Source organism: Acromyrmex echinatior, chromosome 2, assembly GCF_024713525.1.
Source record: "Acromyrmex echinatior isolate Ae372 chromosome 2, ASM2471352v2, whole genome shotgun sequence".
Taxonomy (NCBI): domain Eukaryota; kingdom Metazoa; phylum Arthropoda; class Insecta; order Hymenoptera; family Formicidae; genus Acromyrmex; species Acromyrmex echinatior.
The window spans coordinates 10,077,007-10,092,608 of NC_141853.1; the positions used below are offsets into that span (position 1 = coordinate 10,077,007).

General features: G+C 33.1%; 1 protein-coding gene across 4 annotated transcripts in view; it reads left to right on the forward strand.

The window, feature by feature from the left end:
* The window catches only part of ssp3 (short spindle 3), a 46,273-nt gene that overhangs the window by 1,092 nt on the left and 29,579 nt on the right, over positions 1-15,602 (forward strand). For all 4 annotated transcript variants that reach the window (XM_087416661.1, XM_087416658.1, XM_011059494.2 and 1 more), the window contains exons 2-11: positions 348-571; positions 700-2,015; positions 2,420-3,162; positions 3,236-3,716; positions 4,004-4,186; positions 4,263-4,514; positions 4,587-5,033; positions 5,112-5,221; positions 5,308-5,431; positions 14,153-14,316. In XM_087416661.1, the coding sequence (XP_087272787.1) occupies positions 361-571; positions 700-2,015; positions 2,420-3,162; positions 3,236-3,716; positions 4,004-4,186; positions 4,263-4,514; positions 4,587-5,033; positions 5,112-5,221; positions 5,308-5,431; positions 14,153-14,316 (4,031 nt within the window). In that variant the 5' untranslated portion in view covers positions 348-360. The remainder of the gene's footprint in view (positions 1-347; positions 572-699; positions 2,016-2,419; positions 3,163-3,235; positions 3,717-4,003; positions 4,187-4,262; positions 4,515-4,586; positions 5,034-5,111; positions 5,222-5,307; positions 5,432-14,152; positions 14,317-15,602) is intronic.

The following is a 15,602-nucleotide window of genomic DNA, read 5'->3' on the forward strand; positions in this document are numbered from 1 at the left end:
TAGTCTGTCGTAGGAATAAAAAACAGACCTATAATTACTGAGATGGATCTGTGAGACCTATTTAATATATATTGATTAAAAAGTACTATTAATTTCAAGGAATCAAAGTGACATCACTAATATAAAATATAAAAAAAGAATGAATACTAAGTTTATCTTAATAAGAATAATCTAAATTTATAACATGAATAACATGAAGAAAATTGAATTGTTTGATTTTTGTGTAAAAGTGGCAATTGTGATAATAGATATAAAAATTAAAGGAATAATAATTAATTCAAATATAATATGATATATGTTTTATCTTAACGTTAGAGATCTGTCTACCTTACATATCTTTATTCCAGGAATTTATGAAAAATGGCAGACGTTAGATTGCTCATCCAAGAAGAGGGTCGTGCAGCTAGGAATTTGGTAGCCTTTAATGTACCCGTTGGCACAAATAACGTAGAGAAAATTACGAAGAAACCACCCAGTGTACCAAGGCAAACACAATCCAGTTCGACAAAGCGATCCATGAAACCAACCACGAGAGTAAGATCCGCTTCTACAGGTCGTGATAAAAAGTCTGGTAAGACAATTTTCTTGCTTTTTAACACACATATATATATTCAGAATGAATGTTTAAAACATTGTTAATTATTAAATAAATCTTTGCAATTTATGTTGTTCAACTTTTAATTAGTACTGTTTATTTAGAATTACAGGCACGATATTGGGCGTTTCTATTTGGGAATTTACAAAGAGCAGTCGACGGTATCTATCAAACGTGCGAAGAGGATGAAAATATTTCCGAGTGCAAAGAAGTTATTTTAGTGCTTGAAAACTATACCCGAGACTTCCATAATTTAATAGAATGGTTTAAAGTTAAGTGGGCTTATGAAAATTCAGCACCACCTTTACGACGAACTCCATTGGCCTGGGAAGTTAGGAAAACATCTCCTTGTCGGATGTGGAATTCAACGATAATTCCAAAGTCCACTAGTCCCTTTGAGCAGCGATTGAGTCCAACAGAATCGATTTGCAAAAGTCCAGTCGATCAAATTATATGTGAAAATAAACCGATTGTAACAGACAACAAAGTTAATCATGCTAAAGAGGAATTTGTCCATAAATTGTTAAAAGATAGTAAAAACAATGTTTGCAAGAATTGTTCTTCCGATATTAAAGAGAAACGTAAGAATGGAGCAGACAAGACGGGAAATCAAATAGCAAATAAGGAAAAATCCATGTCAACGAAAACATCTAATAAAGTTCTTGTGAAACAAACAGTACAATTGAAAACTAATAGCTTTGTGGATCGTAGGACGTTAAATGATGGTGTAACGTATGATTCGAAGAATAAAATGGACGTTAAAAATATTTCTAAACAAACAAAGGACTGTGTGCATAGCAACATTGTAAAACTAGTTGATTCTAATTTATCTGTAGAAAAACGAGAACAAACGTGCAGAAGTGATAAAAATGTTCAGCTGAGTTTATGTCCTAATTGTGAACTTGTGCAAAAGGAATACAATGGAATGAACGTTAAAGATGGTAAAACGGATGGAAAAAGTATGGATAGCAAATTATCGTATAATAAAAATAATGGACTGGGAAAGAATGAAATTAATACCAAAGTTATAAAAGATAGTAATAGAAAGTGCGAAAACAACGTTAATGCTGAAAAGTTAAATACAAAGACAGTCATTGTTCAGAGTACTTCAGAAAAGATAAATCAGGTTGAATGCCAGATAAATAAGCAAATCGGCGACAAATCAAGTACTAAAGATATTCAGAATGCATCATCTAATAACATTGAGAAAAATCCTGTGATAATTAGCACAGATAGACCAGCCTATTCAACCGTGTCGCAGACAAAAAGATCCAAAGAACAGTCGTCAATTTCATCCGAAACTCCAAAGTTTGTTAGAAGTAAAACTTGTTTAAGTGATAAAAATTTATCTACCTCAAGTAAAAGAAGGCCTGGAACATCTGTTATTGTGAGAGGTCGGTTTCAAACTCCTGAAAATAAGGTATGTATGTATATATATGTATATATATATATGTATGCGCGCGCGTGCGCGCGCGCGCGCACACACACACACACACACACACACATTCTTTTAATATATTTATTAAACTATATATATTGTTTATAAGATTATAGACATAGTAAAAGTAGATTTTAATTTCGAGAATTTATACAAAACATATGCATATATATATTTTTGTATTTTATTAATTGTTTTGTTTATATGAAACTTTTTGTAATTTTTTTACAAATTTGTGATTAATAATGTATTTGTACATAGTAAATTTTATTGATATTATTATTATATATTAGTTTACATTTTTTTTATTATGAATATATATTTTTAGTTTAAATTAATAACTTAATTCAAATATATTGTGTATGAATAATATAATATTTTTTCAGTTATCAGAACAAAATACTTCAAAAAAAGATCAAAATAGAGACATGAACGGATCAGTAGAAGTTTTAACCAAGCAAACAGTATCTCCAAAGTTAAAAGATGAAAGTGATGGCTGGCAAACAGTAAGAAACCGTTGCAGAAGAGGAAGTACTCATAATTTGAATATGTCTACACGCTTTCATAAACCAAGTACTGCTCTATCTTTACCAGCTTTATCAATAGAAAGTCCATCAGAGAAGCTGAAGAAAACTAGTTATACTCCTGACGGAAATAAACAAAAGAAGAAATGTATTGTAGGAAAAACTGGCAAAAATATGAATAATGAGGTTGAGAAAGTTAAAGGAGAATATATAACATCTACGATTAAAAGTAATCTTGAAGACACACTTAAAAAGAACACAATAAATTTGTGCGATACTAATTCGACATCAGTGATCGCAGCTATCTTTAAGAATGATGCAGAATTACTTGAGAAACGTATACAACAGTTTATGACCGCTCAGGCAGAGAGGGAAAGAATTATTTTAGAGGAAGAGAGGAAGACGGAAGAAGCAGATTCTCAAAGATCTCAGCAGCTATCAGATGAAGAAGCGTCCTTAAAACGGCAGATTTTGGAGTTGGAGTCCACTGAAATTGATGTTGATACTGAAACAGATGAAACGGATGGTGAAATGGTTCTCGAAATGGAAGACGAACCTGTAGTACCGCTTAGTGTGGTCACTGATGATATTAGTTTAGAAGATAGGTATATAAAAACTATGTATTGTTTAGCGTTTCGATAGGATTACTAAAGTTTGTTAATACAATGAATGTTATAGGTATGGAAATATGTTAGAAGGAATGTCTTGGGCGGAACGAGTCGATACTCTTGCACAATTGCGTGCATTAGTAGCTCGCCATCCTGGACGTGCTTTAGAACTACATCAGAAGCTTTCATCTCCATCACGAAAAAGATCGCTTCCTGAAACATTAAGAAGATATCAAGCAAAACAAGCATGTGCTCAACATAAACGTCAAAAACTACTTATGGAGAAATCGCAACGGTTGCGAGAATTATTGAATAAGGTGGAAGACGTCAAAAGTGCAAAGAATCAGTTAATAGAGGACAAAAGGATTAGAATGGAAATGAAACTTAAGAGGGCAGAAGAAAACAGAACGCAACATTTATTAGAAATAGTAAGGAAAGCACATGATGAAGATTCAAAGTTGAAGGAAATAGCTTTTATCAATGAACTGGAGGCACAAAATAAGAGACACGATTTTATGGCATTATGTCAAGAACAAGAAGAGAGATTACAGGTATATATGTGTGTCCCCAAAAAGATAATTTGTTTTTATTAGGTGTTGGAATTAATTCGTAGCGTTTTACAAGTGATGGGAAGTACTTTCATTAATGTATTTTTTAATGCTCATGTGAAATAAATAACATTCTTTCATTAAAAAACGCTACGAATTAATTCCAACACCTAATAATAATAAAATTAAAGAATTCAAAATTTTTTTTAAATCTGTAAAATTGTATATAATATTTATAACATACACACGTTATTATTATATTTTTAACAAGTGTGGGGTTTACTATATAGGGTATTCAAGAAGAACGTCAACGGCGACAAGAGGAGAAAGCTGCCAAAGAAGCTGCAGCTGAAGAACGTCGAAGGGCTTTGGAGGCAGAACGGCAGTTACGAATACAAAAAATGAAACAGGCACGGCGAGAACGTGAGGAAAGGGTTGGCAAAATGCAACTTGAAAGAGAAAAAGAACGACAAGTATGTAAATTATTATCGTTTATATACCATCAAGATATCTTCATTTGTAGAATTTTTAAGTTATTTAATTTTATAGGAATTAGCGAGAGAAAAAGCACGAGATCGTGAAGAACGCTTGTCGGCACTTCATGCAGCTCAACTAGCTAATCAGGAAGAGCTGCAGAAGAAAATAGCGCAAAAACAGCAAGAATCCGCTAGACGGCATGTGGAAAACATTGAGCACATTCGGCAACGTGCGGTTGAATCTTCAATTTTAAGATCGGAAGAAGTGCCACCTACTCTCAAATCGTATCCTGCTCAAAAACAATGTTCTCTGTGTGGCACAATTGTAAGCTTCCTGCATAAATACGCAGTCTTTTTTTCTTTTTAATGAGATTGATTATGTTTGTATATCTTACAGATATCTAATGAAGTGCATCTTCTAAGTCACTTGAAAGGGAAGACGCATCTTGAGGCAGTACGAAACGCGCATGATAACCGCGAGCCATCGCGAGATGAACTTCAACGTTTTAATATTGCACAGATACGGGACGTTCCTGTCACTGTAGTTAATAATAATAACGCAAACAATAACAAGGTTGCGAAAGAGAAGCAAAAAGCACTGAAACGCCGATGCAGGAAGATAAAACAACGTATGAGCTCACGCGGACAGGAATGGGAAGACAAATACAAAAGTGAGACTAATCAAAATTTATCTGTCGAATCGGCTAATAAAGCCAAATTCCGGCGCAATTTGAAAGAATTAGACAGATTATATAATAATCATTCCAAATCAGCATGGTCAAACATAGCATTGGCCACCTTGGAACGCTGCTTAGGGGAAATTATTCGAGCTTTCTCCAAATCGGTAGGTTCTGTAGAAATAATAATCATTCCGTTCTTTACATTACTTCAACATAATTATGTTCTGTTTATTTTATTTCAGTGTCCACTTGATCAAGATACTTTTAGATATTTGAATGGATTTGACACTTTAACGAATTTATTGAATTTAGGTTTAAATATACAAAATGCATCTCACATTTTACCGAATAAGTAAGTATACTATATATTAAGTATAATAAATTTCTTAGTCAATATATATGGTGAGATAGCTTACATTTGTATATAAAATCTTTTAGAGTAATTACATCGTTGTGCCGAGTGTACAAAGCAGGGGTCAGTGGAAACACAGAAAGTACAGAAGCTATTTTATTAAGCAACAAAATTCTTGTTATATTAGATCTACTTCTACAACGTTTAGAGGTAAGTAACCGATTTATTTTAAAGAAGCCAATAATACATGATTGTATGATGTATCCTTTGATGGTTTCTGATTTCAAATTAAAAAAACAAATAATTCAATTCTAAGGTACAATATTTCAATATCTGATTAATTTGTAGTTAAGCTCAACCTAATATTTCATCCAATAGCATCATCATAGATAAAGCCCATGGGATAAAACATCAGGTTAAATCTAACCACAAGTTAACCAGAAAATTAAAAAACTGAGCCTAAATTAACTTGGCATTAAATATAACGATCAATAGATATATCATAAGAGAATATTTCATTTTTTTCCCCCTATAAATCATACTCTTGATATTTTTGTCTTTTGTTAATGTATTTTTCAATTCTATCACATCAATGCCAGAATTGTTAAATATTAATATATAATATCTATTTCGATTAGATTTTTCTTCATCATATTAATGAATTCTAAGGCGCAAACCTTATAATATTTACTACTTTAAAATATTTTAAATTAAAATGCGAAAAATTACATTAGATTTCGGCTACTACCTAATTAGATTAAATCAGATTTCAATCAGGTAATTTTAATTTTAATTTGCTTTATCCTTTTTGGTCGAAATCTAATTTTTAATTCGTAATTTTGAGAATAATATCACTTAACCAACAATCGCTTAATCAACCGAATTGCTTAAATCAAAATTTTATTATGTAATTAATTGTTTTAACCTAATTTAATGTTTCTTTTCGTATGTCAAAAAATTAATGATAATAAATTGATAGTTTTTCATATTAAGATATTGTAAATATCTTACTTGATAAATTATATATATATATAAAATCGTCGATTAAATTAATCTGAATTTGATTGAAGTCAATCACAATACAGGTTTCACATTAATTTTTTTTTTCTATAAGAAATTCTTGATTTTAGCATTGTTGAATTATCCATTTTGCATTCTGAATATAACTTCATAAGTATAAAGAATCGGTATCGACGGTATTTTATCTGGTAAGTGCTGCCCTCTGGGAAGAAGAGAATCAATTTATCCGAATAGGAATCTTTGAATCCAGTTTCCAAAATATTATTTATATTATAATTTAAAAAAGAAGTAAAAGGAATTAATTTTCGAAATGAATCGGTGTATCTTAATTTATTTTTGACTCGTGTTCATTCAAATATGATCGCAGCAGTAATAGTTCTTGTTCTCTACTCATCAATGTCAATAAAGCATCAACGAGCTTTGGATTATCGATTATAATTCGGCAATTTCTGTAAATTAAATTTCAGGGGTAATTAAAAAGATAATGAAATTCCGTTCTACATTTAGTTACAAGAAAATTTTACTCGATTTTTATAGAGATTGGTTTATTAAAAAAAGTGATGTGTGTGGAATCATCATCATCAATATCATAAATCTTTAGAAAAATAGACGAGTAGCATTATTTGCTTGTTTCCATCAATTGTCTGAAGGTTTTACAAACAAAAGTTTATTTAATAAGGACGCGAGCCAAAGTACACGGTGATATCCGCCAACGAGCACAAACGAACATAACGATCATCTTCTAAAGCGAGCTAATGTGTTAGATAGGCATGTAGATTATAGCTTGTTTTATTTCTTTTTTTCTCCCTTTTTTACTTTCTCTTTTTTTTTATCTCATTTCAACGACAAGAAAGGGACGACGGTAAAGACGACGTGTCCCTGTCATCCTGTCCATTCTGTCCGACTTGTCAAAATAAGGATTAAGAATCTCGGGGATCCATGATTTCACGTCACGCGATTGCCTTTCGGGCTCGTTTGAGTGTCGCACTAGGCACGTATCGCTTCCCCGATAAATAAAAGAAATACAACAAACTAATTTCGAGAAACGTACTTGAAGTTCGGATAATAGAAAAGCAAAATATCAATCCTAATAGCAACAGTGATCGCATTCGAGCAATACACTAAATTTGCATTTATTAACCTTCCATCAGCAATGTGAATTTTTTCGATCATAATTTGCAATTTCGAGTATTTTGTGAATTATGTTGTCTGATATATTTCCATAAATATTGATTTTTCTGAAATTACAAAAAAAAAATGAAAAATGATATAAAACACTGAAAAATCTATTTTAAAAGTAAAATTTTCTTTATATGTACTTATATTCTTCATATACTTATGTATTTATATTCTATACTTATTGAAATTAGCATGGCGAGAAGATATCAAACACGAAAACAAAATGAATCCAAATTTTTTATTTACATTTACACAGAATTTTACGTGATTTGTAACATAAGTTGCTGAAGGCATAGGCACGACTTCTGTTCATCCTTACAACAAAACTCAATGAATACTGACGTCATTGTACATACACAATCTTAACTATATATATAAGTTTTTAAAGAGGCGATACCGAGTCTCATTATTTGTTCATTTTTTAAAAAGTCACAATTAAAACACCAATGTGTTTTAAAAAACTCCGCATTATCGGTGGAGGGTTAATCATAGATGTACTGATATTAATGTCGATTTAAATAGTTACAGTAGTGATGATCGTCAAACGTCAATAAAAAATTTTCTGTATAATAAAAAATTTATGAATTAAGCGACGGCTATATTGATTGAAATTATATAGATATTTTGTCCTTGTGTTTTGACATTAATTTTTTTGAAGGCTCTCTTTCCGAAATTTAGATCATATTACTAAGAGAAAATGTATACTTAAAATATAAATTACACTTTTTAAATATATACATATATTTATTCTTTTTCATCGGATTCGCGGTTCAATTAATTAAAAATATTTGATCACGGCTTGGTGTGCGCGGTTAGCAAAACAATATGGTTCGGTTTAATTCGATTTACATGCGTCTGGCGTTGTGTCATTTTGTATATCTACATGTCGATGAAATATTGAGTGCTTTATGCAGTTAATTACAAAACGACAAATATAATTACTACGATCGATCGTCATTTTTTGTTCCATTTTGCGCAAATGCACGGCGTGTGATATCTCTATGCAACAACAAGAGGAGGACGCGATGAAATCTTTCAAAGAAGTATAAAAAAGTCGTTATACGAACTCACATTCATTTTTCATGCTTTTATCTGGAATTTGTAATAGGACGATTCGTCTCTCTCTTTTTCTCGGATTTTTTCCCGTTATTTACGTGGCCACAGCCGCATCTCTCTCGTCAGTGCGAAGATTCATGCTTTCAACCGTATGGTGGTTACAGCAGACTCCGCGCGTTACCTTTTTTTCTTTTCCTTCAGCCGATCATCTCGTGGCTTCGCCAACGACGGGAATTCATCGGCGTGATTTCGCCATCGATTCTTCACGCTCCATAGATACGGCACTGGCGCCACCTCCTTCCTGTCCCCTCTTCCAAGGATCCCCCTCCGCAAATGCATTAGCGGCGAGAGAGCTTTTAGTGACGTCACCCACATACAGATACGCACGCACGCATCACGCGCTCGTTCACGCTCACGCTCACGCGCGCGTGCGCGTGCGCGTGCGCGTGCATACACGCATACACGCGCGCGGTTGGAGCCCGGGTTGTACAGAGTGAAAGGAAAGTCCGTCCACGCGGGAGAACGCGTGTGCGTGGGGTACTTCTGTTTCCACTTCCATCAAGCCCCGATTTCGAGGACCCGGCCTAATCTTTTGTCTCGTCCTCCTCTTCCTCCTCCACCGCCGTCTATCAGAGGCGCTTTTTCAACGACCTCTTCGCACGTCCTAGAATACGAAATGCGCGCTGCAATTTTCCTGCTGCCGCGTCGACGATCGACGAGATTTCACGATTTTACGATATCATCCGATGACGGATGATATTCGAATACTTGAATCTTTCATTGGACGAGGAGGAGTTCATTCGCAAAAATAGCTCCGAGAAAGTCGTAAAATATCCTCCACTACTTCATACGTCTTTTAGAAAAGTGCCCGTAGTACATGTATCTTTGATACCCTTTTTTTCTACTTTTACTATAAGATGAGACGTATAAAATTTAACTACTTTTTTGTGATATAAAATTTCTGAGAAAAAGATACTTCGAAATTTATTTGTGAGGTATAATGTTTATTCATTGAAACAATCCTTATTTATTTAAATAGGAAAATGTTACTTTTTGCTATCCTAATAAATAAACAATCTGTTTTATTTTTTTATAATATTTTTGTAATAAACTACAATTTCATTATCATAGTCAAATTTTTTTATAATCGATAAATATCGAAGAAAATGTTTTCAACTTTTTTTTCTTAATGTAACTACATTTCTTATGATGCGTATAAACTATTTGCTCAATGATAATATTATTTTTGACTGCTCAAGCTGCAGAAAGAGCTGTTTTAATATAGTTTGGTATATTATGATCACAATTTATGACAAGTTGAGCAAGTTTTATCGCAATTAAAAATTATACATATTTAGTACTTATCAAAAAAACTATATATAGGAAATGATGACTTTCATTCTTGTGCTCGAAAAAAGTCATTTTTTTGTACAGGGTAATTAATAAAAATGAAGGTTTGCTCACATATCTCTATTCTGTGTATCGTTATTCTTTCATCACTCGGTTTTACTCCACTCGGAGACTTTCTCTATACTTTTATTAACGTGATAACACTTGTAACACAATAGTGAAGAAACACGTGCTCGTTTTATCATCATCTTACAATAATTACAAAATTCCGTTTGGCTTAAGCGGATATTTGGAACGAATTCACCTGTTTTATATCGGCATTTTACTCTTTATTGCTCGTGCTTTCGTATAGGCAATCGTGTAGCTCCGCTTATCGTTAGATCGTACGGTATTATTGGTCAGGCTTGTCTCCATATGCGATTCGGGATTCTCGAGAAAATGGAAGCGAGGGAGTCACCTCGTTGCTAAATGGACCAGAAAAAGACGTCGTAAAGCGCACGACAGTGATAAAAATTCTCGGCAAATTAAAAATTCAGCGATAAGCGGGGATTATAGACGCGGTGCCCTCCCGCGTTATCTTTATAACTGCTTGTATTTGCCGTGTTTCCCGATGTATACGCGTTTTCATGCGGCCAAGGTGCAATCGAAGTGGGATCGCACTGCGCCGAATTAAACGTATACAAGCCGCGTATTCGAGATAGAAGAAAATAAAGGACTCGTGAATATCACGAGGAATACGAGCTTCTTGTTTCTGAGTATATTGCACTTATTTCTTTGGTACTTGACGAATCGCGGCATGTTTCGTGAACAAGAACGGCGGTTTCTAATCGATTTAAAATTTAAGAAAATCGGAATAAAGAATCGCTTTAATTCACCCTGCTGGGATTGGGACAAACTTTCTGTTCTGGACCATTACGCGAAGATACGAATCATTTTAAGGGGTTCGCCAATCCCCTCCCACCTCCGCGAACATTTCCTAATCTAGTTCGTTGGCCAAACAAATCTTCAGTTCCATGTAAATCGCTAGAAACCGTTCGCGATCGGTACAGTATCCCTCTTTCGTTTCCCGAATTCATATATGTATTTATGCGTGATTGCATCTCGATTGATGGGCGCGGGAAAACGATTTCTCGATGACTAGAAACTGTATTCGTTGACCGTAAAATAAAAAAGAGGGGAAAATACAAGATGTCCTCTGAGCCAAATGAATTAAAATCCGAACGACGTAGATCAATGTAAAGGAGATGTAACGATTTTACAGATAGTTACATTGTTAAACGCAAATATATATGTATAAATTGTATCTGTGAAAAATATGAAAAATATATACACGGAATTGCCCAGCCCGCATCTTGGTTATCTCCTTTATTTTTTGTCGCGTATATTTTTAAACCGTTTTGAAATTCTCGTCGAGAAAATAAAAATTCAGATTTATGGTATTTATTATACTGCATGGAAAGAACGATTTTGTTGAAGTGTCTAAAAATTTAGCTGGATACAGAGAGATCTGAAAATAATATTGTTTAGACCAAAATAATTATGTAGGCCGCTAAAATGTTAAAACTTTTTGCAGCATTGTCATCAATGTTTAAACGTTCTACTAATTATTTTGATGGTCCAACAAAATCATCATTTATAGATCTGTGCATAGCTTAATTTTTAAATACTTCAGCAAAACCATTCTTTCTGTGCGACAATAAATATTGTACATTTAACATTAAATTTTCTGCTTTTGGAGATCCATTGTATAACAATTGCAAGAAAAAAGAATAGTGAGATTATTCTGTAAGTGAAATGAGAATGCAAAGGTATATAAATTGATTGATCATAGAATTATAATATAGAATCCATGCTATTATATTTTATCAGCGTCTCATAGAATTCTCTAAAATCTTTTTCTCATCGATTTGCTCTTTCCGTGACGCTTAGTTTGGAAAGAACTGGATTAACATAAAAGCATCTCCTGTTTATGGTCGCACATACCCCGATATATATGCGTTCCTCGAAATTTCAACGTCTCGCTGGCGTCTTGTTTTCGTTCGCTCCGTATCAGAAAGTCGTGGCAGCCCTTTTTTCTTTCTGGATACGGATGGGATTGAATTTGTCAAGGCAGTGGTCAAACCACTTTTTAATGTTTCGTGGGAGATTATTTCGCTACCTCTCATGAGCGGCCGGTTCGTAACATTATCTTTTCCATCCGAGACCCGCCCGGTGCAACAATAGTTCTTAAAAGATTACGCGCGTCAATATTTTCTGTCTATGATGTATTGTCGATCTTTTAAAATTCAATAATAAATGTGTGACGCATACGTGTTTTCGAAGTGCTTATACACTGAGAGAAATGATTTTGTTATAGGAATAAATCAAGGGAAAATGCGATATTTGTTAAAAAAACGATCTATTTATTACGATTGCAAATTAATTCGTTAATGTAACAAATAATCAATAGTATCACTAGCAAATAAGAGGCTCATATATAAATATATATATATATATATAAAAGTCGTAGATGGTTGCAAGGTCTCAAATCGTAAGAAATTGACCAATTCTTATCAAGTATTCTCCCTATATTAGACTGTGTTTGGTCAGTTTTCTACGACTTAAAACTTCATCTACGAATTTTATGTAAACGAAACTTAAAGTCTATCCAAAAGATAGATTAGATTCTATATAATTTGCTTCTGTTACTAATAATTGGTTGGTATAGCAAACTAGCAGCAATCACAACAACAAAATTTGTTGTCACATATTTACCGATCATCGGTTAAAGACACCGTTTAAGGTGGCTTGTTAAATTAACAAAATCTTTTCTCTCAGTGTACACATCGATCAAAAGAGAAAATATTCAGATTTATTCTTTAAGTTTCATAAACTTTATGAGTATACTCTTTGTGATACTATCGTAGAAAATAAAATGAGAAATTGCTTAATTTGGATGAGGTTTTTTTTTTACGAAAAAAAAAAACCGAATAATTCATCATAAGTCATCGAGAAAAAAAACGCTTTTATTTTCGAATGAAATCTAAGCATAATTTTCGACGCAATTCGCGATACTTAGCAATATTCACGACTCAGGGGATCTATTTTCGAATCTATATCGCACATAAAAATTTATAATATAAAAAATCGTATATACGTAACGTATACTGTAGGATTTTCGTATGCGATATTTTTCAGAATTAAATAAAAGTGGACGAACGTGTAGCGTACAGCTTTTCTATAGAATTCCTCGAACGGCTTATCAAGACCGAGGCAAAACCGTTTAGGACCCATATTCCTGTCTCCAGAATTCTTATCGAAACCCTTTGACGTTACCACTAATTTAGCGTTCTAAATGCGCGCGTACGTGTGCGTGCTGTCCAGCTCGCCTCGGAGCTAACGGGCCTGTAACAATGACTCAACCTATTAGGAATTCGCTGTGTCTGGTCGATCGACTGGAATTGGACGCTAAGTACATAACTAGCTGACCGGTGTAATGGTATCCTAGTAAAAGCCTTAGTAAAAAATGTGCTGAAATTCCTTTAATTCCTTCGGACACGGATGATACGAGAAAACCGACTCCTTGATCGTTCGACAAGTAAGAAATACAAAAAAATTGCAAAAAATACAGATAATGACTTCGATATCAGTGGCTTCGTTTGCCTCTTCCATATTTAATATATCGGATATTTGACAACGGTCGAATTTAGCATGTCTGTGTGATCGGAGAATGATATTCCTCCCTTTCCTTTTACATTTCAAACCTTTCGTCACTTTTTGTCACCTTAATTGCGACGCGTAATTGTACACTGAAGTCTAATGGATTCCAGTTCTCACATTTCTCGCTATATCTTAGATTCCCTCCTTTTCCTTTTCATTCACTGCGATTCTTTCTGGTATTAAGTACACGAGAATTATAAGTACATATACGACTCTCTTTGATAAATCCTTCTCTTTGAATTTTAAATAAACATTGATGCGTATGTTTGTATATTTTTCGATTTTAAGAGTATTTTCGAGTTGAGAATATACTCCGCGAAGTGTACGATAGAGACATCGTAGAGAATATTGAAAATACTTTCTGATTACTTTTATAATTCTATCTCTCTTTGAGATCGGTCTATTCCAGAACTGAGACCATTTGCAACGAGATACGAAAATCGATGAAATTTCGATGTTCATTTTAATCAATTCCGAATATATGAACCGCCGCATCTAAAAATACAGGATTAAAGGATAGAAAAAAAAATTCGCTAAAAAGGATATCATTATTTTCTAGACTTTATAGGACGGTTTCACGAAAATGTTATATTCGTTCGTTGCTACTACCGAGTTTCTCTTTCACAGACTCTGACTAGTCTCGACGACCACGCTCAGACTCAGGATGTATCCGCCAATTCAACCGGAAACGGTACAGTAGCCGCCAGCGCGACGCAATTGCTGTGCAGCCTGATCCCTGAAGAGCCCTTTGAGAAAACGGTCTTACAGACTCGCGTTCAAGATATTGCTGGGTAAGTCCTTCAAACGCTCAATTTATGAATATAGTCTTACGCTATGTGTTCTTGAAACTACGATATTGGCATCGCGTAAGAACCCAATCCTTTTAAATGATAATAACGTTTTTATTAACGTATATATTCGTAAGAGCGGCCGAATGTCGCGAAGGAATAGCATTACTTTGTATTACGAAATATTTCAAATGAAATTTTTACAATTTTGTAATCTATACTTTTTTTTATTTGAATTTTTCATAAAAAATATTTCCATCACTTTAGAATTTTGTTATAAAGGAAGAAAAAAATTTTTTTTTTATAAGTTTTATCAATTTTTATAACATTTCACTTTTTCAGCAAATTTCTGAAGTTAGTGCACAACTAATTTAAAAATTCATTAATTTTGTAAACTGCACATGCTGATGTTTTATTAAAAACATTTATTAAATGGTTATTAGTTATTAATGATGTATGAATTTCTGAAGTATTATCAATTGTTGGAAATTACGATATATTATAAATATAATATATTTAAAAAATTAAAATGTTCATTTAAAATTTCGATCAGAAACGCATTAAGCTAAAGCTATTTTTAATTAAAAATATATACAGTATATATCCTGATAAGATATTTTGAATAATAATTCTTTAATAAAATGTTAAACATTAATGCGTGCGTGCGTGCGTGCGTGTGTGTGTGTGCAACAAATACTACATATTTAACTAACAAATATTAAATATTTAACTAACAAACAGCTATTGTATTGCACATTATGATGTTTCAAAAGATTTATAAAGATGTTTAATATGTGGATTTAAAAATTTGATAAACAATTCATAGTTATACTTTTTCTGAGAATTAAAAAGGCATCGTTTATATTGACTTCAATGAAGAATATAGCAGTATCGTAGAATATTCGATTAATTATTAATTACAAAATGTCGAACCATTAAAATTAATCTCGGCAGGCGACCGAAGTATTATTTCACTGATTAGGGTAATCGAAGCATAATTAGCAGCGTTCCACTTCTTTCTGGATGATACGAACGCTCTACGTAATGGCGGGCAATCATCTAGAATGAAATCGTAACTTTTGTAACATGTTTTTACGCATCCTTCTGTATCTTTTTTATAGAATTCCCCAATAAGAGGGTTAGAGCCGCTAAGGTAGTATTTTTACAAAAAACATATTATTAAAACGACGCTAAAAACGTATAGAACTTACTATATAAAAAAAAAAAAAAAAAACAATAATAGAGATGCACTTGAGCGACGTCACAAATTTCACGTTGCACGAAATGTA